Source organism: Watersipora subatra, chromosome 9, assembly GCF_963576615.1.
Source record: "Watersipora subatra chromosome 9, tzWatSuba1.1, whole genome shotgun sequence".
Classification (NCBI taxonomy): Eukaryota; Metazoa; Bryozoa; class Gymnolaemata; order Cheilostomatida; family Watersiporidae; genus Watersipora; species Watersipora subatra.
Window position 1 is genome coordinate 53,417,984 of NC_088716.1, and position 24,764 is coordinate 53,442,747.

The 24,764-nt window shown below is 34.6% G+C and overlaps 1 protein-coding gene across 2 annotated transcripts; it reads right to left on the reverse strand.

The window, feature by feature from the left end:
* Positions 1-595: 595 nt before the first annotated feature.
* LOC137404227 (sulfotransferase 2A8-like) lies at positions 596-24,136 on the reverse strand. 2 transcript variants are annotated; one of them, XM_068090390.1, is made up of 8 exons: positions 24,008-24,136; positions 13,041-13,191; positions 10,047-10,196; positions 8,043-8,243; positions 6,181-6,321; positions 4,023-4,120; positions 2,601-2,771; positions 596-1,309 (listed from the first exon to the last, which is right to left on the reverse strand). In XM_068090390.1, the coding sequence occupies exons 2-8, from the start codon at positions 13,189-13,191 to the stop codon at positions 1,193-1,195; spliced, it is 1,029 nt and encodes a 342-aa protein (XP_067946491.1). In that variant the 5' UTR covers positions 24,008-24,136; the 3' UTR covers positions 596-1,192. The 2 variants fall into 2 exon arrangements, with proteins under 2 accessions (XP_067946491.1, XP_067946490.1); XM_068090389.1 differs by lacking the exon at positions 24,008-24,136 and adding an exon at positions 20,181-20,270.
* Between the last annotated feature and the right edge of the window lie 628 nt (positions 24,137-24,764).

Consider the following 24,764-nt stretch of genomic DNA (forward strand, 5'->3'; position numbering starts at 1 on the left):
CCATCAGTGAACACTATTGCGTCAGCTATAGGAGATTTTTATTTCCTTATTCGCACAATAGGCTGTGCAGTCAGGCGTGTTTAAGCATGGCCCACAACTCCCAAACAGCAAGCTTGCTTTTCCGAACTATTGATATTTCACTTGCATCATGTTTCAGCTAAAACTTCTGTTCAATACAATTCTACATGACCAAAACATTAGCGTCACACGCCTAGATAGTATTCACATTTGAAGGTCGGCGTAAGGTGAATAAACCTAGATTACAGAAGTTGTGTCAACTGTTTGATCATGTCAATCGGATACATACAACATATTTTTATTTTCCAACGGCCATTATTGTGATTCTTAATGCAATATTAGCTTGAGATCTTACATAACTTTTTGAATAGTCGTTATAGTTTAGTTTTTAGAGAAAGGTCATGTCTAGCAATCTACTTCTTGTTTAGACCAGATTATTTATAGTAACAGAGCAAGCTAAGCAACTTGTCGTCTAGTAAATAGCGCCTTGTGGTAATACTTTATCATTGTAACAACATTTATAAAACAAAGGACAGTGCGATAACTTTACCGGATGTACAATCATAATATAATAATGTAATATAATATCTTATATTTGCATGGCAAGATATAGCCGCAATATGTCTGTCAAGTATAGTACTTTATGCAGCTTCATGACAATAGTCGAGTCTCACAGCTACAATATGTATTTAATATCTAAAAATGCTTCCAGTGTAAAGTTCAAATGCGAGTTTAGGAGTAATCCTAAACTCTAGGCTACAAAAGGTTTAAGCATAAATATAAAAACAGTAACATTAATAAATAAATGAACAGAAGTGTAAAAATATGTTATCATACAGCAAGAGGAGCTGATTGTAGGAAATATATTCTTTGCCATGTTATGTGATGGCTAGTATCGCCCTTGATAATTGATGTCTCAATAGCATATACTGGATGTATGACGCTAAAAATGCCCTGTAGAAGCATGAGTTTCTCACACAAAAAAATTGTTTTCATTCAACAAGAATTCGCTCAGAGAGATATCTAGGACCGCCTTTCAACGAACCTCTCTGCCCCAACTGGAATACCACTACTTAAAATGGAAACTATTAGTTGTCTGTCCCTTTATTAAATTCCACACTAATTAGGTCATAACTCCAAATTCTTATCGTATAGATTTAGGTGATTGTCTATTTCATATTTCAAACATCAATGGAACAGGCTCAGCCCTTTTGCTTTGCCAAGCAGAAATTGCCTCCTCCATTTTCTCATTTTGTTCATCATTAAGATGAGTCTTCCAGTCACCCACTTTCTACAATGAATGCCATCACAGTGGTTTACTACAAGCGTTTTATCATCAGTAACATATCATTTTATCATCAGTAACATATCATTTTATCATCAGTAACATATCATTTTATCATCAGTAACATATCATTTTATCATCAGTAACATATCATTCTAGTAAGCAACAGAAAAACATCCATTACTCTTACATTTCTCACACTCCAGATCACAACTGTTGCTATTGACAAAAATCGATAGTCATCTATAATTGTAATATATTAGTGACGACAGAAAACTTTCTGTTACTTTTTCTTACTACATTATGTAAATCCGTGTTTCATATTCGGTGTCATAAGCAGACTATATCAGTGATCGCAGTACAGCTCTAGCAAATCGGCCAGGATCATGCAAGGAAGACCATGTCATTAATAAATGAGCAGTTACTGTCTCATCCATTGAGATCACATCATTACCACGTTTTACACTATGTCTCAACCTATCATAACATCATGTCGTCACATCACTTATTTTTGCACTTTGAGCAAGAAAAAACAAACTATCAGCCATGCAGGGTTTTGTAGGCTAAGAGTCAAATAGTCGTACAAATGTAACATAATTATTAAAGATATAAACTGCAGGTTTCTCGAGAGTTGCCTGTTCTTACTATTACTGAGAATTAATCACTCTTGAAGCAATCTAACACACATAGCTAAATTATTGCAAGAAGGCAGGTCTGAGAGACAAAATAAAGCTACATTCAAAAGTTAAATGAGTTAACACTCTTAATGTTAGCCTGTGTTCCAAATCATCTTTTTCTTGTTTTTAACCATATACATGTATATGGTTAGAGAGCATGTGCTGAATAGTCTTTTTGAGTCATCAGAAAACTTGCTATGATAATTCAGCGTTTCTTAATTTTCTTTTGATATTTTTTGCTGAAAGTACTTTCTTTGCTATTTATTTTTCAACAACATTTCATCAACATATTTCACTTTCTAAAAGCACTTTGGATTATCTACATGTTTAGTAAACTTTCCTCTATCAAATATTACCATAGCTTTCAACCTAAACTACCAAATATCATTTTACCATCTCATAGCTTATACTATTGTGCTACACATCACAAAATCGTGTTGTTATTTGTTTACAGCTTCAATAAAACAATGACATGTTGATCTGGATATGAAAGTTAAAAAATCATATTCGTACCATGTATTCTTTTAAGCCAGTGCTTCTTATTTGCTATGTAGATCTACAGAAATTATATTTTAATGTGCCTCACAAAGTAATGAATAACATAATTAAAAGTTATTTACCCCTTTTCTGTACATGGTGCCTTTGAAAACGATTTCCAAATGTTTCTCTGATTGCGCTTTTGCTTGCTTCATAGTTGTGAAAGAAGTTGCCTCAGCAATTTCTTTCAGCAAGTTTTCACTAGCTTTCGTACCGAGGTGCTCATCTATTCGCTTTATCTCACCCTCTGGGTCCTACAAGAAACCAGCTCATTTCATAATCCAAATAAACACATAAGCAACATTATGAAAAGGACACAAAAGTAACCACTCATGAAAACATCAACAACTAATTTCTTTATGTGATAATTTTAGCTGAGTTCTTAGTAATAGTTCACCTATTCCTAGTTTCAGAGTGACCTATGTTAGATCGAGGAGCAAACTATGCATAACTAGCACTCTGGAAATCTAGCGGGGCGTAAGAGATCATCAGATGTGCCGATGAAGCAGAGAGAATAAGTATGTGCACAGCTATTCCAAGATCCATCAAAATAAATTATTAGTACAGGTGGTAGCACGCTTGACTGCTAAGCCGAATGTAACGAGTTCGAATCGTGCGTGACACAATTTTTTTCCCACTCTCCACGGCTTCAGACAGATGGACATGGCTTTTAAACAGTAAAGATGATGGTGCTTAGCAGTTTACAGTAATTTAATTTGGTATTTAGTTTACAACAGGCTCATGTTGGCCTTGATAAAAAGTATACGTGTCTTGTAACAGATGTTGTCAAGTCTGCTTTTATTGTTTTCATTTCATGGTTTCATGGTGAGCTAATAGATAAATTAGTAACGATTTCCTTACTTCTGAAAATTAATGCTAAAAACAAGTTGCTGCTTCACTTCCATTAGAAAAAGCATCTCAACTTTCCACTCATCAAGCATAAAAGCAATAAAATTCTTCAAACCTTTGATCCAGCAGCGCTCTTACATGTATGTTTCTAATTGCATGTTGCACAGCTTTGTGAAGATTATTATTTAAACTTGCTAAGATAATGTAATAATAGAATTCTAGTAATAATAATAATAATAGAAATGATAAAGTTTAGTCTCTTAAAAGAGTTTAACATAAAAAATATAGTCAAGTTAAGAAACCTGATTGGCTGCATAATGAGCAGTCAGCAAGTATATTTGCTCTATCGTTGGATCTTTAGCCTTTTCTACTCTGTAGTTGCACATTAATCCAATTTTTATTTACTTTTCTTGGCTCTTGTTTTTAACAATGTATGCATGCATCAATGAAATATGGACTTCAACATAAAAATGAATATTTCATAATCATAACTTTCATTCTATTATACGTCACCGAAATTGAACAAATAAGATTTTTCTAGTCTTCATATTTTGCTAATCAAATCAATGACAACTTCACAGGCTTGATTTGTAACACTTGTAAAGATTCGAGGATTACTTTATTGCAGCAAGAGGTCATTTTCCAATAGAACCCACCTTAATCATCTGCTCATACTGAATACAGAGGATGTCAGGATTACTTCTGAAGTTGTCCCAAAAGTCAGCCACATGGTCAAACCAAGTGCCCATCAAATCTACAAAAAGCAAGAACTTTCTCATCAAATATAAACAGGTATAAGATAATTTTAAGGTTTTTAACTAAGTAAAATAGTATTTACTATTCTAAAATCACTATATGTGACCTCTCATGTGAAAATCAACAAAAATGAGGGATTTTCAGATTTTGAGTTAGTAACACAGCCAGATGCAGAATTTTGTGGAGAATTTAAAGCATTTTGAATTTTTGAGTTAGCTTAAGTAGTTCATGAGATATTGCAAATTTTTGGAAGGCACGTCAGCCAAAACTCTCAAAATCTGAAACGGAAAAAATCGCGAATAAAGACGTGACGCATGGAGGTCACATATGCAAAGCCAAAACTATAATAGTTAACTCCGTTGAAGTCTAGTATTTCACTCCTTAGATTTGTCTGCACCTGAATCCTGAAAATATACTACTATCATTCTAGTCTAGTAGTAGTCTACTATTAAGACTTATACCCTGGCAGTCTACAGTGGCTAAGTGTGCCGGGAGAGCTGGTCAGGTGTGCCAATAATGCACAGAGAATTAGTATATCTACAATTATGTTGAAATGCTGCAAGGCGGTCAATTAACGCAGTTGCTCTTGTTGGGCTGCTAAACCTAATGTGAAGAGTTCAAATTCCATTAAATTTGAATAAAAGCAACCTTTTAATCTAACCTTGCACTCTGACCTGGGACAGATGAACAGACAGACAGACACAGCTCTTATTATAGTAAATATTGGTTTATACCTGGCTTACAGTAATATACATCTGACACAGCTGACTACATGCTGACACAGCTGATGACATGATAACACAAAGACCACATGATAATAAACATGACTATACGCTGACACATCTGACTACAGATAGCACACATAAATATCTGACAGCCATTTATCAGCGTTGGTTGAAAATGAATTAATGCTCTTGCGTCCTAAAAGTTAATTAATAGACCTACTAATTATCTCTGGTATTAACACAATATTTAAAAATAGGAAAAAACTAGCAATATGACTGGAGTAGGTTAAAAATGATGAGGGATGGAAAACATGGTAAATTTTGAGGGAGTCAAACATAGATAACTGTTGGCTACACATGTAGTTATGTTTTAAACTACCGAGATATGGCTGTTTATGTTATACACTACGGTGTGAAAAATTATCTTTGGCTTTTAAAAAGCTTTGAATTACTCATAAAAGTAGCGGTAGACATTGTTCATACAACTTGACTGTCATTTCACCTGCTTTAATTGAGAGATTTGATATTCCACGCTTGCAACTTATTTTATATTTCAAACTCAATTAGCTATTCAGAGAAGTGATACAATTTATAGTTAATAATAAACATGAATGATTACACATTAACTTACCAGGAATGTGACATCTTACGAAAAGGATTTGGAAGTGACTGACACATAACAAATTGATAGATTGCTTAACTGTTCTACAACTTGGCATGATACGCATTCTTCACCATTTATATTAGTGGCTAGTAAAATATATTACCTTTTAGGAAACACAACTACATAACTACAAGTAAATGCGCTTATGTTCTGAAGCGCTGAAACCTAAAAGCTATTATGCTTCAATGCTAATCGTGTCGACAGTCAATTTCAATAGATTTACATATATTGTGTATCGCACACGTTAGATTTTTTCATATAACACTGTCAACTGTCTATAAAGGCAATATTGATTTTGACTTATCAGATTTATGTTATGGCACAGTATGCGCTGTGTCAATATCTAATTACATGTATTACCAAATTTAATTATTTAAACCTTAAAATATGTGAAGTAAGGTGCAGCTGAGTTTCAACATAGTTTTTTAGCTAAACGTCATTTAGACCTGAACATTTAACATTTATTTTGTGGGAAAAACAACTCTCAGCAAAATCACTAGTCAGACTGAATATAAATTTATAGTCCTTGTAAGCCTTGAGCAGGTAAATAATTTTAGAGCTGCAGGAAAAGCTGTCGAAGGTTTTGAACAATGAGTATCTATTTTTGTCGAATCGTAAAATGCGTTCCGCTTAATAACAAAGCGACGGGTTAATAAGTGACATACATACTTGCTTCAGGTGGTCCGAGAAACATCCCAAAGAATGCTTCAAATGGCATTTCTGGAAATCCAGTTGGATTCGCTTTCGACATGGCCATGTAGTGGTAGTAAAGTGACACACAGACATCCTTCGGGTTACGATAGACGTAAACTGCAATTAACGAGCTAGAAAAATAAATTTATTTTTTCATTCATGCTTGTTAGGATATCCATCAAATAAAGAAATTATTTCCCAAGAAAATTTGACCCCATTATATGACCAAAGCTAAACATGGACAAATTGAAGAAAGTGTCACAAACTGGATTTTTTTCTAAAATAATTTATGACTCTGATTTTGACATCACTCTATCCTTTGCTAAATAACTTTATTATTCCTATTACTTTAGTCACGTGTATCTTTATTGCTATCATAACTCATATATTAGTTTCAACTTAATTTTTTAGACGATTCAATTGTTTAGGTGTACATTCTAGAAGGACTTAAAACAGCCATTATCCTTTGTTTGACAGCGACTACATTGTTCAAGTTTACATAAGACTAAGTTTGTTTGTAGTAAGAACTTTACTACCAAGACAGCAAATTAGGTAGGCAGCATCAGTTATGACTTAATATACTGTCAGCAAATTGTCTTGCTTAGTGGGAGCAAGAGAATTATTTGGTATTACGCTGTGCATAGGACAATTAGCTTGCATCCAATTATATTCTGAGTAATCTAAAATTTGTTGTCCGGTAAGACTTAAAAATCACTAAAGAATGGTGTGAACATTCTCTAAAATTTGGGAGTTGTCTTCTTCCACTTTAAGGCCTGTAAATGATTTAGACAGTCTTGTTGACTTCAAACAGTTATATGATATAAAATAATAATTTTTATCTTTAGTAAAAACATGAGGTTGTTTACATTTTGTAAACTGTTATAATATCCTGCTGCTGAAATTCTGTAGATTTTTGAAGTGTTATTTTTATAACATAACTAATTGATTTTTGGCAAAACAGAAGTCAAATATAAGTATGTTTCATAGACTTATAAGAAAATGCCACAGGTGGTAAGTTTATTTTTGTCAAATACTGTAGGAAGTTTTAGGCAAGTGATGGCAGGTGCATTTGACATAATAGACCACAGATGTGGACATTCATAGGTAAGGAGTATGCGTATTCAGCTGTGTTATAACTCATATACTGTTTCATTCCAAGTTTCAAGCAAAAATATCTGTACTTTGTTTCTCTAAATGCTGGGACGATTTACAAAATTTAAAATGATTTGTACCAAACAACTACGTTCACTCTCAGGTATGTATGATTGCCACTACTTGTTAACTACTGCAAAATAGTTTTGCGAAAAGCCAAGCAAATAAATACATGTTCAAATATGCAGCCTAACAGAAAAAGAAGTAATAAATGATAGGTTACCTTATCAGGTACTAAGCCTTCCACTATAGCCATAGCAACCAAAAGGATTGTGAGATTGTACAAGAGGTAAAATAGAGGGTGGTACTGCCAAGTGAACTGGCAAGTTTTTGTGCAATGCCATTAACAAGGGACAAAAACTGTAGAATCTGGTAGTCTGCGCCTGCCATAAATTATTGCAAAGCATTTTTGTTTAGTTTGAATTAATAAAAAAACTGTTTGAAGCAAAAAATTCGCTTTATTCTCAAGTAGATTGTATTTAATAGAATGAAACACGTGTTGGTGGAAAGTCGAAAAATCTTGAAAGTTGTTGCTTTTTGAAACTAATCAACAAAACTCTAAATTAACTCTGGTCAACTTTCATTGTATCTAAAAAGGTTACTTTCTACAGAAGTAAACAACAGTAGTTACTACTCGGCATCTCATGTGATTACTCTGTCTACAGAAGGATAGGCTACAGACTAACCAAGTTTTCTGCCGCTGTAGCTCTGGCTTGGTAGGGTCCACATAGGGAAATGTGTAACATACTCTTGCAACTCTTTACCATGGACCTCTTTGATGACACTTGGCGGGAGAATCTCCATATGAGCAGTTTCTTTTGGCAAATTATCAGCTGTTGCCTTCCTCTTATGTAGCATCTTCACTATCTCCCAGACCCAGTGTGTGCCTGCGGGTTGTTATTAGAACATAGTATAGCTGTCACTATAGCACTTCAAGATTAGTGAATGAAACATACATGTAGTTATCTTATTATGTAGAGCTGCGTGAGAGCTTACTGAGACAATATATATATATAGGTTATTAATCTCTGACTAGGGGTGAGTATAATAACATTCTTGAGGTGTAGAATTCTTGAGGAATGCGTGATAGGTTGAGAAAGAACTAAAAGTAGAATAATAATGAATGGAGCACGTCTTTCACAACTATTTCACTGATGGATTACTCTAAAACTGGTGGTGAAAGCCTTTGCCTACGTGAGCAGCAAATATAGGTGCAAGAGAGGTGTTTACAATACTTCATGATATCAAAATGACATCTAATATAAAACTGCTTGCTGTATAATTAAACATGGAAAATTGTCCTTTTCTTTATTTTAAGTTGAATATTACTTTTACTACTATAAAAATGGTGGTAAGATTCATGGTGGTCAGCCAGAGATTCATACAATCTCTGGCTGACCTCAGTTTCACTTTGCGAAACACATTTTTATAGATATTTGTTCTTTGCAATGATCAGATTCATTACAGCTACACAGGTTTCACCAAATTTAGATCAATGAATTTCTAATGATAATTTATTGGGCAATAGTAGTAGTGATAGTGAGTATTTATTTTTAACAGTAATAATAATGATGCTAGGCTATAGTAATAGTAGTAACCCATCTGACTCGTAATATGCTTGTTAACCACAATAGTACAAAAAGGACCAAAAAGTGTATGAACTGATTCTGTAACACATGTGTGGCCTTTTTATGGCATCAGATGATGTAAAATTTTAGGCTAATTAATTTAATCAGATATTATGACAACTTATTGCGCTAATGTATGATATTTTGTTTTACCGGATATTTGTTTCGGTAAAAACTTTATTTGGTAGCGAATGAGTTAATGATAGCGATAACCATTCTTATTGTTTACTTTTATTAATAAATTTGAGTTAATAAAGGTTCGAACTGTAATTTGTTGAGATTAAGTCGGCACAATTCCATTATTTTGCTTTTAATCAATGTTACATACGTATAAGCCGAGCCCATTAGTTCGGAAATTTTTTTGTTATTTTGGAAACAGCTTATAATGCGGAAATATACGGTAATATCCTTAGCTTATCCAGATAAATGATTTTACATTTCTAACATACTCTCCTTAGGTAGCTTATCCTGATAAATAATTTGTATCCCAAACAACTACCCTTAGCTGTCTTATCCTGATAAATAATTTGTATCCCAAACAACTACCCTTAGCTGTCTTATCCTGATAAATAATTTGTATCCCAAACAACTACCCTAAGCTGTCTTATCCTGATAAATAATTTGTATCCCAAACAACTACCCTTAGCTGTCTTATCCTGATAAATAATTGTCTATGTTAAAAGACAAAACAAGTTACTGGCTGTGAAGTTTTGCATAACAGCGGAGGCAACAAAAAACAGAGTCTAATAACATGAAAACAACAAATTTGAGAAGGCCAGCATTATAATATTGTATATTGTTGAAATACAACTATCTTGCATTAACCGCTAATATCCAATCTACCATATTATGACATATCGACACTCGCTACTAAATCCAGATTAACCTCACTAGGTAACGAAGAGTAAATATTATAATGTACATACATCTGGCTTGCGTTAATTGCTACCTCGTTTATTTTCAATGTTGCAGCGTTTACCCTATACAAGACAAATTTAGGGCATGGTTGCTTTATTGTAAAAGACGTACAGGAAATACAGACTAGTTTTGAAAAGTACCTACCAGATTTGAGATATGTAACAATAAGGACACTGTCAGCTGGCAATGGTTTTTCCTTTAGCTCAGCCAGAGTCTGTTCACAGTTGAACAAAGAGGGTATAAGCATCATTCTAGGGTCTCCTTCAACCAGTGGCTTCGGCATTGCAGGTGGATCTGAAACATGCAATCTTTGCCCTTACTGATGTAGAAAATTTCATTCTCAATGCCAAATCATTCCACAAGCTTTTCTGGTTTCTACGAACTGGTAGCATGGTGACTTGATGGTACCAAAATTATCACTTAAGTCATTTTAAAATAGCGGTATTAGCAAGTTTTGTTTTTGTTGCTTGGTTAGGCGCTAAAGCAGCTTTCATGTCCTTGTTAAAAGCTTAATTATTGTTGAAAGTCTTTGATTTGATGAATATTTGCAGTGACAGCAACTCCAAAATTAAATGTGTAATCTTTAATCTTTTGGACCCTGACGGCCACCAACATTCACATGGCTCGGTCTACATATGCTGTTTCCGAGTAACAGCGCAAACTAATCAAATTAATTCTTACATAAAGCATTAGACTGAAAATTTACCAACTTCCTTCGTTATTATAATAGTTTTAGTGGAACGGTATAGCCAAAAAGTTTGATACGATTCGGGTTTTGAATACAGGTTTTAGTGATGAGGATGAAGAATTATGTGATACTAACTATAATTGTGCTGATGACTTTAAGCCAGACAACAATGAGGAATTTTATCATTTTGTTTTCAAAAACACATTTTTCTATAATTTTTTTAGAATTTGTTAAAATCATATTAATTGTAGCAGTTTTAGCCCAGATTTAGATATAATTAGTAACAGTTTCAAAATGTCCTACTTTTTGGCAAATTCCTATTGATACTGACACGCATGAACAAGGAAGCCAGGGTTCAGTACAAGCAAGTTGAAAGAGAGGGATGATACACAAACTTGTTTTCTTTTATCGACGCATGAGTTAGCTCAATGCCATCTTTTGATACTTTGTACAAACTTAACATTTATTCACTATAATAAGTTTAAAATGGCAAACTCAAATAAAACATCATTATTTTATTTGTGGTCTTCTCAAGCCTATTAAATAAGCGTTATCATTTCAACAATTTTCAACCAGGTGGTAGTCACACACTTATATGACAACTAAAGGGTAGATGTAACAATTTATGACAATGTTTTTTACATATTTCAATATAGATAGAATCTGAACTACAGGAATGAGCAGTTAAACGTTACCAATCTGTTCATCGATTGTGGTGTCATACTGATATCTGTTGCCTTGTCACAAAACATTGCATTTCCACGTTTCGAATGGGTTCAGAGTTGCTTCCACTCTGAATCGTCGAATCAAAGCATTGGACGCCATTTTGCTTCGCTGAATTAATGCGAAGGTATTTGCTGTGAGAGTATTTTGACATCATAAAAACGCTCACCGCTGATAGATTAGAATCAATAATACTCAGGAAGCCCTCCCCAGTGTAAGTGACAAAAATTTCAGCACACTTCTGCCCATAACCACAGCAGGGTCTCTGCTATGAAAACCTTCTACTAATCACTACTGTTTCTGCTTGACTTTTTGTCTTAGCATGAATATTCACATGCTGTTTATACTTACATGCTAATATATTTATATGTTTTTCATGCGATGATCATATAACAATATGGTAATTACTTTTTAGTGCAATTAGTTGACTACGTATGAGTTGAAAAGTGTGCATGACCCAAAAGCGAGTCTCCCTTAGCAAGTTTTGTAAGGGTTGCATCATGAATCTTGAAAAGATCTTTAGTGCAACTTCGAACCATTAAACCGGCAGGGTGCGAATTTATGACTAGCGGGAAAACTCTAAACCCATTCAAAACATGAAAACACTGCAAAAGTAAGCTTTATAGCGGGATTAGCGGAATTCGTGTTGCACAGGTATTAAAAAAACAGCTTATAAAATAGCGGCGGGTAATGTAGTTGCCTGCCACTTGCCATTAGCCTGGCACATTGCCAATGGTCAATTTGAGTAAGTTAATATTACTAAACTTACTAATAAGAGCGGTGAGAGCAAATGTAAAATGACATTGCGCTGTAACGCAGAGCGATATGCATATTTTCACCCACATTGCAACATATATCGCCCGGTGAATCCATCAATCTCGCATAGCGCAATTGTTTAGCACATCGTGTAGGGAACGAAGGTACCGAGATCGAATGTCCTGCGATGTGGCTTTTTCACTCGACTATTTTAATAGCTATAGCCGGACACACCGATTCTCACAAAAACTTTGGAGTTATATAAATAGGAACTTTTAGCTTGATCAACAGATCTAAAGGTCAAATAGCAAAGTAGGAAAATTTTTCTGTTCTCAAGCTGTTCGAAATAAAGCCTAAAAGAAACTTTTTGGTGGAACCAAAGCTAGTACAAGTACATGTAGGTCTTCACGTTGCTTTGCTTGTGAGAAAAAGGTGAAAAGGTTACAGATTTTGCTCAGCTCAAAACCACATTTTTTTACAACTATCATTGAAATCACATGAATCAAGAGTTGCTTTCATGATGATAGTTTTTCAGTGTAATACCAAACAATTGTACTGTTATGTTTTGACTAAGGGTTAGCAGACATAGTAACAAACTTAGGTGAATGTAATCTAACAGGGTGACTAAGAACTGTAAAACAAATTTCTATGGTTTAGAAAAGGTAAGATGTGCGATCGATAGCTTACACTCTTTAAAATTCCCACCATTACGTTTACCGCAAGGTTGCTGAAATGACTTTTCTTTCTTTTGAAGAAAGCATTCAAGTTTCTACCTCTTCAACCCGCAAACGCATTTCTCATACTCATTTTTCATTTAAGCCTATGTAATATGTAATTAATTTGTTTTAATGTTAATTTTTGGTTTTAAAAACTCTCTAACAGCTAAAGTAAAATAGCCTTCATGAGGAAAGCAACTTTAGTAAGTAGAGAAACAGAAACAGTGAGAACCAATGTGCATTGTTACAGCATACCGTTTGCAATGGCTTGTAGGCGAGTCATCAGTGTTTTGTTAAATCTTTCAAGAGTTTGGCTTTCTTCTGTTTCATCAGCATGCTGCTTTGATCCCGCAGGCTCTTCTTTAATGCCATTAGACTGGACAGCACTGCTTTGGTTGCACCCCATCTGTTAAAAAGTATCAAAATTTCAAACCAAGTTATAAATCCCTGTTGCATGTGAACCTGCCAGTTCTTTAGCAGGTTATATTCCAAGTCCTTACTCTCAGAGTCTCAGCAAAAGCTCTTTGGTTAGTATATCTATGAATTTCAATAACACTCTCGGTAATCTTTGACACTGCGCTTTTTTTGACTCGATTTAAATTTGCGAGTTGGAAAACATTTTAAAGACAGTTGTTACTGGCTTCTAGGTGGCAACCATACCGGCGCTCACACCTACACCTACGGTACATCTATCGCCATTCTCAAATTGGAGATGCATGAGAGTTTTTTCACTAGGTTTTCTATGTACTTACCTCCTGACTAGTTCAATCCCAAATGACCAGCCTGCCAATCCTGCACTCAACTAGACAGTAGCGTGATGAGGCCAGTGCTTGCAAGTGATATTTATGGTGTAAATATGCAGGCATAGCGCATACATGGGTAGATGCGAGGAGATAACTTCTAATGAGACAGGATATATTATTCTTCGCTACTACCAGCTTAGTTTACTCAAGTTTCTATTAAGCATTTAATTATTATATTATATATGATGAAATCAATCAACAAGCGCAGTTCGGTGGTTTGTATGTTAGCTTGTGATGTTAGGGGTGCTAGGAAGAGCCTCCAACCATAGTTACTCCTTGGTTCAACTATCATGCCAGTATTAGTACAAGATATGGATGGCAGCAGTAACCACGCAATGAGTGGGAAATGCTAGTAAAGGCAAAAAAATAAAATGAATACAGTCTATCTTCTACCTATGATCACATCACTTTTTTCAATATTTCTTTTTTCTGTAAATCAATTAAGTAGAGAATTGTACTATGTAATTAGTTACTGTTGGCTAGTTATTTTTCAAACCAGTAGGACAGAAATTAATGTTAGTTTTCAATTCACCAACAAATCAGTAGATTATTACCCTTATTTATTTAACCAAAAGTTGAGGTACGTACACTGTATATAACTGGTAATTATCAACAAAACAATGTTTGTCGTTTAATGCAAAAAAATATAAGACAGAAATCAAGAATTATTGAGTGAGTTAAACAGACATGTTTTAAAGTTGGTAATCTAATAGTATTGTGGAAGACTCAGATAGTGGTTTGAAGGATGTGTTCACAGAAAGTTCATAAACTGAAACATACAATGGTGGATGTAGTATGTTGGTGTTACGAAGTAGAAAACGATGTTGGTCACATGCGTGAAAGGATAAGTACGAATGCTCTGGACATAGTTTAGGCAGAATATTGAAACTTGTAACACAGATGCCGAAACCAAATAATAGAGGAGAATTAGAAATCATGAAAATTAACAGACAGCGTAACACAAGATTAAAAATCTGAAGAGGCTATTTAACAAAAGATAACAGTTTTAACTACGCAGTGTTTGTCTCTAGGATTTTATGCCACAATATCCAATGGGAATGTTGATAATGCTCAGATTAGAGAAAAGACGCTATGAACAGCTTTCTGATAGTTGGCATATTTTCGTTGCTAGGGTTCAGTGATTACACCAGATTGTATTTATTTGTGAATGTCTAGACTAGACTATTAAATATCAGTAATATCACTTAGCTAAATGAGGTGTGAGCAATACAAATTACTTTAGCTAAATGATATGTAACTGGCTTAGCATAGCTATCGAAATTCTCACGCTTTCTTGCCTCCTAGTCTAAAGAATCTTAATGATAAAATCATAGATATTTGCAAAAGTGTGTTTACATTATCCCAAGCAATTACACAGTATTAAACTTCATAAAATATGCATTTCATTTGAAAACATTAGGTTGTGTGTTTTAGCGATTTCATCCGTGATATTTAGTAGCAGTCCATTTGTAATAGGTAAAGAATGGATTAACCAATAGTCATGTCCAACCATTTATTTTGACTAAACTTTTTTCATTTTTATGTAATCGATCAAAGATTTAATTCATTAATATTTTGAGTCGTTAAAATGTTATTTACAAAATATTTTGTTTTTGAAGTAAAAGCTTCTCTACATTATGTTTTTAGATGAAACATAAAAACCTATTGAAAAGCTAAGCTAAGAAGGTAAAATGGTAAACTAGTATCAATTTTCTATTACTCAGTATAAAACTTTAAACCATAACTGCCACGAACAACTTTTATCGTATTTAATAGGTAATTCAGACACGCTGATTCCAATTTTGTAATCAAAATAAAGATTAGGCCACTAACTTTCAGAGTAATGAAGGACTTTTTATAGCGATTTAATATCGGTCTCGAAAACAACACGATTGGCATAACAAGCTCCGCCCATAAATACGTGACGTATCCTAGCTTTTTAGGAACAGAAGTTATGTAGGTATGTTTAGACCGATTTAGAATAATAGAGATGGGTGTTTTAAAATCCATTAATATCTAAATTCAGCCTTAAAAATAATATCAGTCTTTTCTGAAAGGTAGATAAGCTATTTAGCATTGCATATTTAAAAAGCGCGATAACAACGCTAGCTTGTGATAAAACCGCGCTTTTTGAGCTCATTTTTCTTGGCGTCCAGCCCATTTAAACGTCATGTAACAAGCTGCGAGCAATTTTAAATAGTTAATATCCTTTTCATAAAAAACTGAAATTATTTTACAGGCTAGATTTAGATAATAATGGGTTTTAAGACAACCATCTCTATTATTCTAAATCGGACTAAACATTCCTAACTTCCATTTCTGAAAAAGCTAGGTTTCGTCACATATTTATGGGCGGAGCTTGTAATGCCGATTGTGTTGTTTTCGAAACGGATATTGAAACGCTTTAAAAAAGCCTAAATGACTTTGAAGGTTAGTGGACTAATCTTTATTTTGGGTACAAAATCGGAATCAGCGTGTCTGATTTACTTAGGAAACACAATAACAGTTGTTCGTGACAATTATGGTTTAAATACCAACAAAACTTATTCATTGTCCACATATTTTTTGCTACTTTATTCAACTCTTCGCATCATTTTTAGGACTTAAAAGCTTGATGTAAACAAGCTGAATAAAAAAGAGCAGCCAAATAAACTCCATTGTTAACAATTTTCACTCCTTGTTTAGTATCGTTAGTAATTGTCACTCCTTGTTGAGTATCGTTAGTAATTGTCACTCCTTGTTGAGTATCGTTAGTAATTATCACTCCTTGTTGAGTATCGTTAGTAATGTGTCACTCCTTGTTGAGTATCGTTAGTAATTATCACTCCTTGTTGAGTATCGTTAGTAATTGTCACTCTTTGTTGAGTATCGTTAGTAATTGTTACTCCTTGCTGAATATTGTTAATAATTGATGTATTGAATAAATGTTGAAAAGTTAATACAAAACTAAAAAGCTATTTGATTAACAGTAGTTTAGCCTGTGCACCTACTTCTGAATAGGCAAAAACACAAACAGTGCATATGCCTTTTTGGCAATATCTCTCAGTGCCTTTTCTGGTCAACTTTAAGTCACATAACACATCATGTAGCATCTTTCTTTAAATATACCAAAAAAAGTCCCCTCCTTTTTTAAACTGAACATTACACTGAAAAAGCTTTTATTCCAATAAAACCCAGCATTTACACGGCTAAAATATTTAGATAAATAAAGAGTTCTCAGACTTTCAAATAACGCTCATCCATGGAAAGACAGCGATATACCGTCAAGTAAGACTCTGTTCGCTACATACTAACGCACTATTGGCTGCAAATTACTAACTATTGGCAATGTATGGTACTGTAACTGATTTCGCAACAGCGTATTCATGAAAAGCGGCAATCTATGTACAAACACCGTTGCAACTTCCGCAGACAGACAAGCTCTGTAAGTGTGAAAGCGTTATTCAGTCTGTAACTAGCTGTCAGCGTAGCTGTCAGTTACTGAGGGTATGAGACCAATCAGTACGCTGTCAATGCTGGCTTCACAACATTGCACAGTTTTATGCATAAAGGATATCATTATTTACAAGTTATGACAAGCCCAAGTGGATTTTCAGCTCACTTGCCTATCTTGGCACCCAATTCATTCATTCATGTCTGTTCGTGTGATCTCCACTTTTTAGCAAAGTGCTGGAGAGTGCAACAAAGTAAAAGCTCTGCTTGCACATGTTTAAAAAATATTTTATCTAAAAGCATTAATATTTTTCTATCATTTGCAATTGTTTTTGATGTTTAAGATGGTCTGACTGCCAGGATATTTCAAAATTAAAATTGACAATACGTGATCGTGGTAAAAATACTCAGAAGAAAATTACATTTGCAATGGGCGTCACTTGTTGATATCATTGCTAGAGTTGCTATTGGCTATTGCATTCTAGCTACAGCATTACACGCTTCTGATCTGCCCGGTCTCTTCGCAACTATATACATCATAACTACACTTTCGTTTGATCTGAGCGTTTCAGCCGCAATCAGGTTTTGTCGAATTTAATCTTGATACATACTGGCAGTCAAAACACCTCCAACGTGAAAAACAACTGCAAATGATGAAAAAGCATCTTTGATACTTTTTGATAAAATCTACTAAAACTTTGGGAAAGATTATCTTTAAAATAAAAGCAGCAAACTAATCCAAACCATTATGTCACTTCTGAGTCATTGCATTGATAAGATATTATAACATTTTTTTACTTTTACCAGACATAATAGATGACACATGTAGCAGGTGACACATTTAGCAGGTGCTATAATATGTTTTTTTTCCCTATTGTTGGCCTATTGACAAAAAGTATGAACTACATGAACTACTTTTAGAAAGGTTTCATCTTAAACAAGATTTCATAAGATTTGAGCTGCTGATTTATTTTACCACGAAATCAAAATGGTGGGTTGTTTTAAGACAGCTAGCTAGACATTAAACTGTGAAAGTCAACAAAGGCTGCAGGAAGTATTTTGTGACAAGCAAAAAAGAGAAAATCGCTTTGTACTAGATTAATCAGTTTGGCTCTACTTGTGAATAAAATTTTTGCATTTGCGGTTTTCCAGCCTCTTCATACAGTTGTGCTGGGAGTTTTTCTTAGTGCTAATATCTTGACACGGCCATATTTTGACCTAATAAATTGGTGTGACTGATTTATGTCTGAGACTGCGTAAGAGTTGAAAGGAGATGACATAAACATTAGACCAAACCTTAGTTCAACTGTTTTATATCTCATGGGGTAACAGCTGAGGAATATCGAGAGCAATTAGCAACCACTACAGCGAGGTCAAGCGCAGGTTATACAGTTTGTGATGAGTCATCTCTCCCACGATGGCGTAGGCTTCATAATGGCTAAGATCATTTAAAAAAACAACATTATTGAAATTCAGTTTTTTTTTCGGATAATCGAATGACAGCGAACATAATTTAAAGAACTACTAAAAGCTTGATTTCCTTTCTGGCAGCAGTCAGCAAAGCCCAAAGGTTGGTGTTTGCTTGTTATTCAATGAGCTTACATTGGCACGGTAGTTGCGACAGTAAAAACCTTTCTGAAAAATTGTCATTATCCAATATATAACTAGAAGAATCCTTAGTGAGTTTTGCAAAATATTTTTTGTTGTGATTTGCAAAAAAAATCTACTATCTGTAAGCAGGGTGTAATGCTGCACTAACAACTACTTAGCTCAAAAAACCTGAAAAAGTTTCATCAGAGCAGTATAGCTATTTTTACTATTTACCAATTTATTACTGAAGGGCTATTGTTTTATGTTACTTATATGATATCAGATTTAGCATAAACATTTTTTAAAGCCAAACGCGGTGCCTTTCGGAGTTAGACTTTAACTAACTATCCCTTGACTTCATTACAACTTAATTTTATTTTCAAAGTTGAATATTGTATTTTAAACTTTTAAGATTTTATTCAAGAATGTAATTAATTTTAAGTTTGATACTTCAATTCGCTGCGATACAGGAAAGATAATCAATGGCTGACACAATCCTTGAGGGTAGATACTATTAGCATTTTAACCTAATAAGTTTTATAATATGTAAGAGAGTGATTTATGTAATAGCCAATAGTCTAGAGTCTAGACAGTCAGTACAATCAGTCAATATCCACTACGACTTGGCTATAACAAGGTTGATAAAGGATAACTCCTAAACGATAGTCAGTTGCAAACAAACAGAAGCAACATTCCATCTAACTTCTTAATACTTTTCTAATATGCTGGTAGCTCAAGCTGTTTGGGCATTTAAGCACACTTGTCAGCAAGTTGTTAGCGTTCTGGTTGATACAGGCTGGGTAGAATTGTAACTTCATTTAGTGAGATCCTTTCTGAAAGACCTTAGTACCGTGAAACTTAAGTTTCCTTTTGAATGTTTAGCTACAATCACGAACAAGTGCATTGACTTCTTGTTAACTTTAAAAGCGATGTTAGTGCGATCACGAAACTTTTGTTGAGCTGCCTGCCACACATCTCTAGCGTACTTCTTCAGGAGATCTTAAACATTTGAGGATTGTAACTTTGCAAGGCGGTAATTTATAGTTTCTCATTCTGGTGAATATATGTTTTTCTGTTTGTGTCAAATGTTTATGAAACTGAATTCTGGAGGTTCCAACTAAACAAAAAGGAAAACTTAAAATGCTGACAGATATATCACTTTTCTATTGCAATGCTATGATAGTGATCGATTTATAACTCACTTTTCTATTGGTCTTACCGCATTAGGCAGTTCGTAGCAGGCGCATAAAATTCCAATTTCAATTGCGAGATGAGAGTTGACAGGTTACCCAGGTTGCTCAGCAAACAGCTAGCATATGTTTAGGAAGGCCAGAAGCGATGTGATTGATGTTGTTAAACCACTGCCTTTCAGTTAACTGGTTGTGTTGACTTAAATTGCCTTGCTGTTTGTTCAGTGTTACAAAATAAAAGCATTTTTACTAATACCATAAAAAATACCTGTTGGTCGTGTGAGAATTTGCTGACACATTGTTGGTAAACCACCATAGGATATTATACGATTTTCTTAGAATATCATGATTTATAGGTGAAATATACGAGGAATTCTTACCTTTGACCTTGAGTATTCACGGTTCAGATCTGAAAGATCACGCGTGAGCATTACTATTCCATCCATGTTGAAAGACAACCTGCTATTGAGTGTCATAGAACAATGTTACCCTATTACCTGTACTCCTTTTATCCACTCAACCATGCAAAGGTTATAGTTGCACTTCGCTCTGTGGTTGGCTACACTCTCTCACGCTTGTTTGAATATTTAACTTTTTTACCTTGAGCGAAAGCCTCTCGTGCAAGTAGACTATTCTTATTAAAGTTCTACGTATGAGTAACTCAATTCCTATTGCGTCATTTGTGATCAAATCTATATGAATAAATTTCACTATCTCATTATGTGTCTGTCTGTGTGTCCATTAGGCTGCGTAAATGTTATGTGATTCCACATTTTTGACTGATTTCATGCAAACTGCATACACATATGCTCCGTGCCTTTCGCCAGATCGCTAAAAATATTTGGTCTCAAAACTCTATCTGGTTTCTAAGAACCAGCTTCTTAAACACCTACATACTGGTTATCTGGTTAAAAATAGAAGAAATCCTGGCATCACCGATCTTACTGCGAGTATCAAATAAGCAGCGTACATATTCAACCTAACCTCTCCACTCTAACAGTAAACAATTAAAAATTAACATCGATCGTAAATATGGCAGAAAAAGGGGACAAAAATAACTCAACCTTTTGTTATGCACGTCGCTTTCATCTCAGCTCAGCAATGCTATGGATGAACAGCATAAAACCTGTGAACAGAGAGAAATGTGTGTGCAGGCGTACGGCCTTCCCCTACATTAGCCAAAATAAACTCACTGGCGTAACAGGATATTACATAAAAGTGATGAAGCCTTTGAATTCTTTGCATTAAGGGGTATTATGTGAGTAAATAGCCTTTTATTGTCATGTAATCAATTGTATCGTGAGCTAATACTATAAAAATTTTATACCTCGCAGCGCTTTCATTTTGGGCACTGAGTCAAGAGAAATTCGTTCAAGGTGTCAAAATGTTGATCAATGTCTCTGTTCATTTATCAAAATCAAATTGTATTAGTATCGTGGCGTAACAGTAATGAACCTTGAGATTAGATTCATTGAATAGTACTATTAATAATGGCTCCAGGCTTTTAAAATGGCTTTGCAACAATTGCCTTGTGTGTCAGCACTGAGCACACATCAGTGATCATTTAAGGTGCTCTTTGACTCCCTATGTATACCCTTCTTGGCTGCGTGTGTGCAAAAAATATTTGCCATTGAATGAAGCTGCGCGGTAGACAACTACTTAGGGTTGCCTGTATTCATAAACTTGAACTCAGTGAATTAGCCGATGTCCCTGATGGGTGATTCAAATAAGCACATTTTTGGCATTCATTGAACATGTTGCTTATTAGGGCGAGTGGCCGGTCAATCGGTCACCATAGCCTGTGAGTAATATTAACCAGTTGTAAGGATTTAAGGTCATGGTTTGAACTGCTGTATCATGGGGCATATGCTTACCCACTGCCAATGAGGGTTCTATGACTCAGTTTTCGCCCACTATAATTGTGTACCTAGTCAAAGAAAAGCTATCATACTTCTTATAAAATTGTGAGAGCTGCATCAATGTAATCGAAATGCCATATGCATATTAATTAATTTTTTAATTAACCTTTTTAATTAAAATCTTCAGTGATTTTACATAATAAACAGTCGACATGCATAAAAATTGGATGTCAATTTAGCAAAAAAATTTTAACCGTCAGGAAGAATCCTTGCAGAAGAAGTTAACTTGATTCATTCTATTTAGGCGATGCAAAGTTTTATTAAACACTGCCTATTGTATGCAATTTTACTAAAATTTAATTTGCTTCATTCACTAGAGTCTGTTTGCCCTACATATGGTGCATGAGCTATATATGTATGATGTGTCTATGTTGATGATCCCATATTGTTGCACATCAAAACAGCCTTTAATTGAAAGTGCTTTCATGAAACCTTTCATGATTTCATGAAAGGTTTCATGGTTTTATGAAAGGGTTTCATAAAAGGTGAAAAAGGAATTTTAACAGCTCTACACAGTCACAACTGTCACACTTGAATCTGTGCCAAAACCAATTATAGATTTGCTTTTCTTTGTGCCTTCCTATTGTGCACCTTAGGCTGTTGAAATACATTTTAATTACAGGCTGTGCGATATTTTGTATATGTAGGCTATATATAAAGAAACATTAAAAGTTCGGGCTCTTTTGATATTTTAGCGCTGCTGATAACGAGAGATTTGTCCAACTATTTGGTAGTGTTTAATTATTTTAATAAATACCGGTGGTTGAAATCCCTCAAAGACCATTGGTGGTGTTAGGGAAGGCATCCTACCACCATTACTCCTTAGTTCAACTATCATGCCAGTATTACTACAAGATATGCCTGGCAGCGAACACACAATGAGTAGAAAAGCTAGTAGAAAAAAAAAAATAAATAAAAACGGTTTATTTTCTACCTATAATCACATCACTTTTTTCATTATTTTTTACTTCTGTAAATTAAATAAAGAATTGTATTATGTAGCTAGTTACTATTGGTTAGTCGTTTTTCAAACCGGTAGGATAGTTAGAAAACAAAAATTTAACTATTGTTAGATTTTACTGACTGTCAAGTCAGCAAATCAGTGCAAATTATATCACTGCAACAGTGATATAATACTACTCGTATCGATAGCCAACAGCACGCTTGAATTTCTTAACAATAGCTACATGTAGGTAGAATTCTATTGGTGACAAGATCTGCTTGCGTGACATATACCAAGCGACCTTAAGTTTTTAAAAGGCATCAGCACCAGTAAACGGTGCGGCAATTTGTATTGTATGATGTATTTGCCAGGAAATAACATTTTTCAGTTATTCGGTAGATAGTGAATTACATTATAGCTGTCACAACCAGACCCGTGTTTCTTATGTGCCTGCTATTCTGTAAGCTCTGCCAAATGGTTACAAATTGTCTCACAAGGAAATTACTTCTGGGTTTTAATTTTGCTGCCCGTTCCACAACCTTGTTTGTAAAATGCGTATACATAGTTGCTGTCACGTGTGTAAATAATTTCAGCAATCTCTTTTCTGCTCTATTTACCATTATCTAAGATAAACTAGTTCTTTCCGTTATTCGAAGAGATATGCAGCTGTATATATAATTAGTGTATTTATCACCATATCTAACAAGTTTGGTTTTACTACAGCAAAGGTCTTATATAAGCATTGTACGGCTGTACACTGATGTGAAAAGGAAAGGTGGGGCTTACCTGGCAGTTCTGTAATGTTTGTTTTTGCCATTAGCTGTTTTTTTCTTTGAGAGCCGGCTAGAGCTAGTTACTTATAGCCTGAGGGATCACTACATAAGCTCTGGAATTGTCAGTGTACTGCATACATATTTGTATATGTATAAAGTGCATACTGAAAGTTTGAAAGCTTTGGACCTATTGTTGTCTTAACCATTTCTAGTTGCTGTTAAACCAAATCAGCTCCAGCTGTAATTAGTCATAATTCCTAACTAATGGAGCAGCTGTAGGTTAGAGGCCTAGAACGCCTGCCCTACCAACAACTGTTTTGGAGTTCAATTCCCAAAAAATGACATTCAATTTTAAATTGCTCTTTGCAACTGAACATGTCTCCAATTGTTGTGGTACCCTTGCCACTGGACCTGTGACTCAGACATGTTCAGCCAAGATCACAGAGATACTGTTTGTACAACAGAGGCTCTTAAAAACATGCACAATCTCTGCTTTCAGTAAGCTATGCAGACATCATACTAAGTCTTCAAGGGATTACTCACTCAATCTATAAATTTTAATCACCACTTACCTTTAGAATATTGCAAGTACAAAACAATGGCTGGTAATCACGTCTGGTTGGTGGCGTATCCAAGAATTCTTCAGCTTTCACAAATCCGGCTGATCTTAGTCTAGCAGTCAAACTTTAGGCTCATCCAACCTGCATGTGTGATAAATAAACATCGTTAATAATGGTGCTACAAGTTGTTTGTCAGCTTGATTAATTTACTAGGCAATTTATCAAGTGGACCGGGTGATTAAATCCCTGATCGAAACACAAGGAAGCCAAAGTGTGAAGGTTTGGGGAACGAACTCTAAAAGGTGTAAGAGTTCAAAAAACAAAATGTAATTATTTCGCGACTGCTAACAACCCGTGTATTTATTTAAATTTTTTGATCAACGAATCTTAATAACACAGTTGTTGTGAATAAGTTATATTACCTCTTTGCACGGCTCGCTGGTATTTAGAATGTTTCAACAGCTTGGAAATGAGTAATGAGCAGCCAATCATTGAACAAGCCTGTTTGAGAGAGCGCTATCGATAGCACCCCTTCATAAAACTTAATATTTCTTTAAATCCAAGATTTAAAGAAATTTAAATCTTGAATTTAAAGAATTTAAATTCTTTAAATTGCTCTCTATTGTTGCAATACTGGTCAAACGATCTTAACCAATGTATTCTATAGAGCATAGCAAAAGAACCTCTATATATGCTACTATCTGGTTGGCTTAAAACTGTTTTGTATTTGTATGCGGTTAAATGCCGCTAAATCTGTGAACCTTGTGAG

Excerpts from the sequence above, each read along its gene's own strand:
- LOC137404227 (XM_068090389.1), bottom strand. The coding sequence starts at position 20,246 with ATGGATGGAATAGTAATGCTCACGCGTGATCTTTCAGATCTGAACCGT. Across the intron at positions 8,244-10,046 it reads TGTTACATATCTCAAATCTG|GCACACACTGGGTCTGGGAG; the intron begins GTAGGTACTTTT and ends AACAACCCGCAG. Across the intron at positions 6,322-8,042 it reads CTACAGCGGCAGAAAACTTG|TTTACGTCTATCGTAACCCG; the intron begins GTTAGTCTGTAG and ends CGTTAATTGCAG.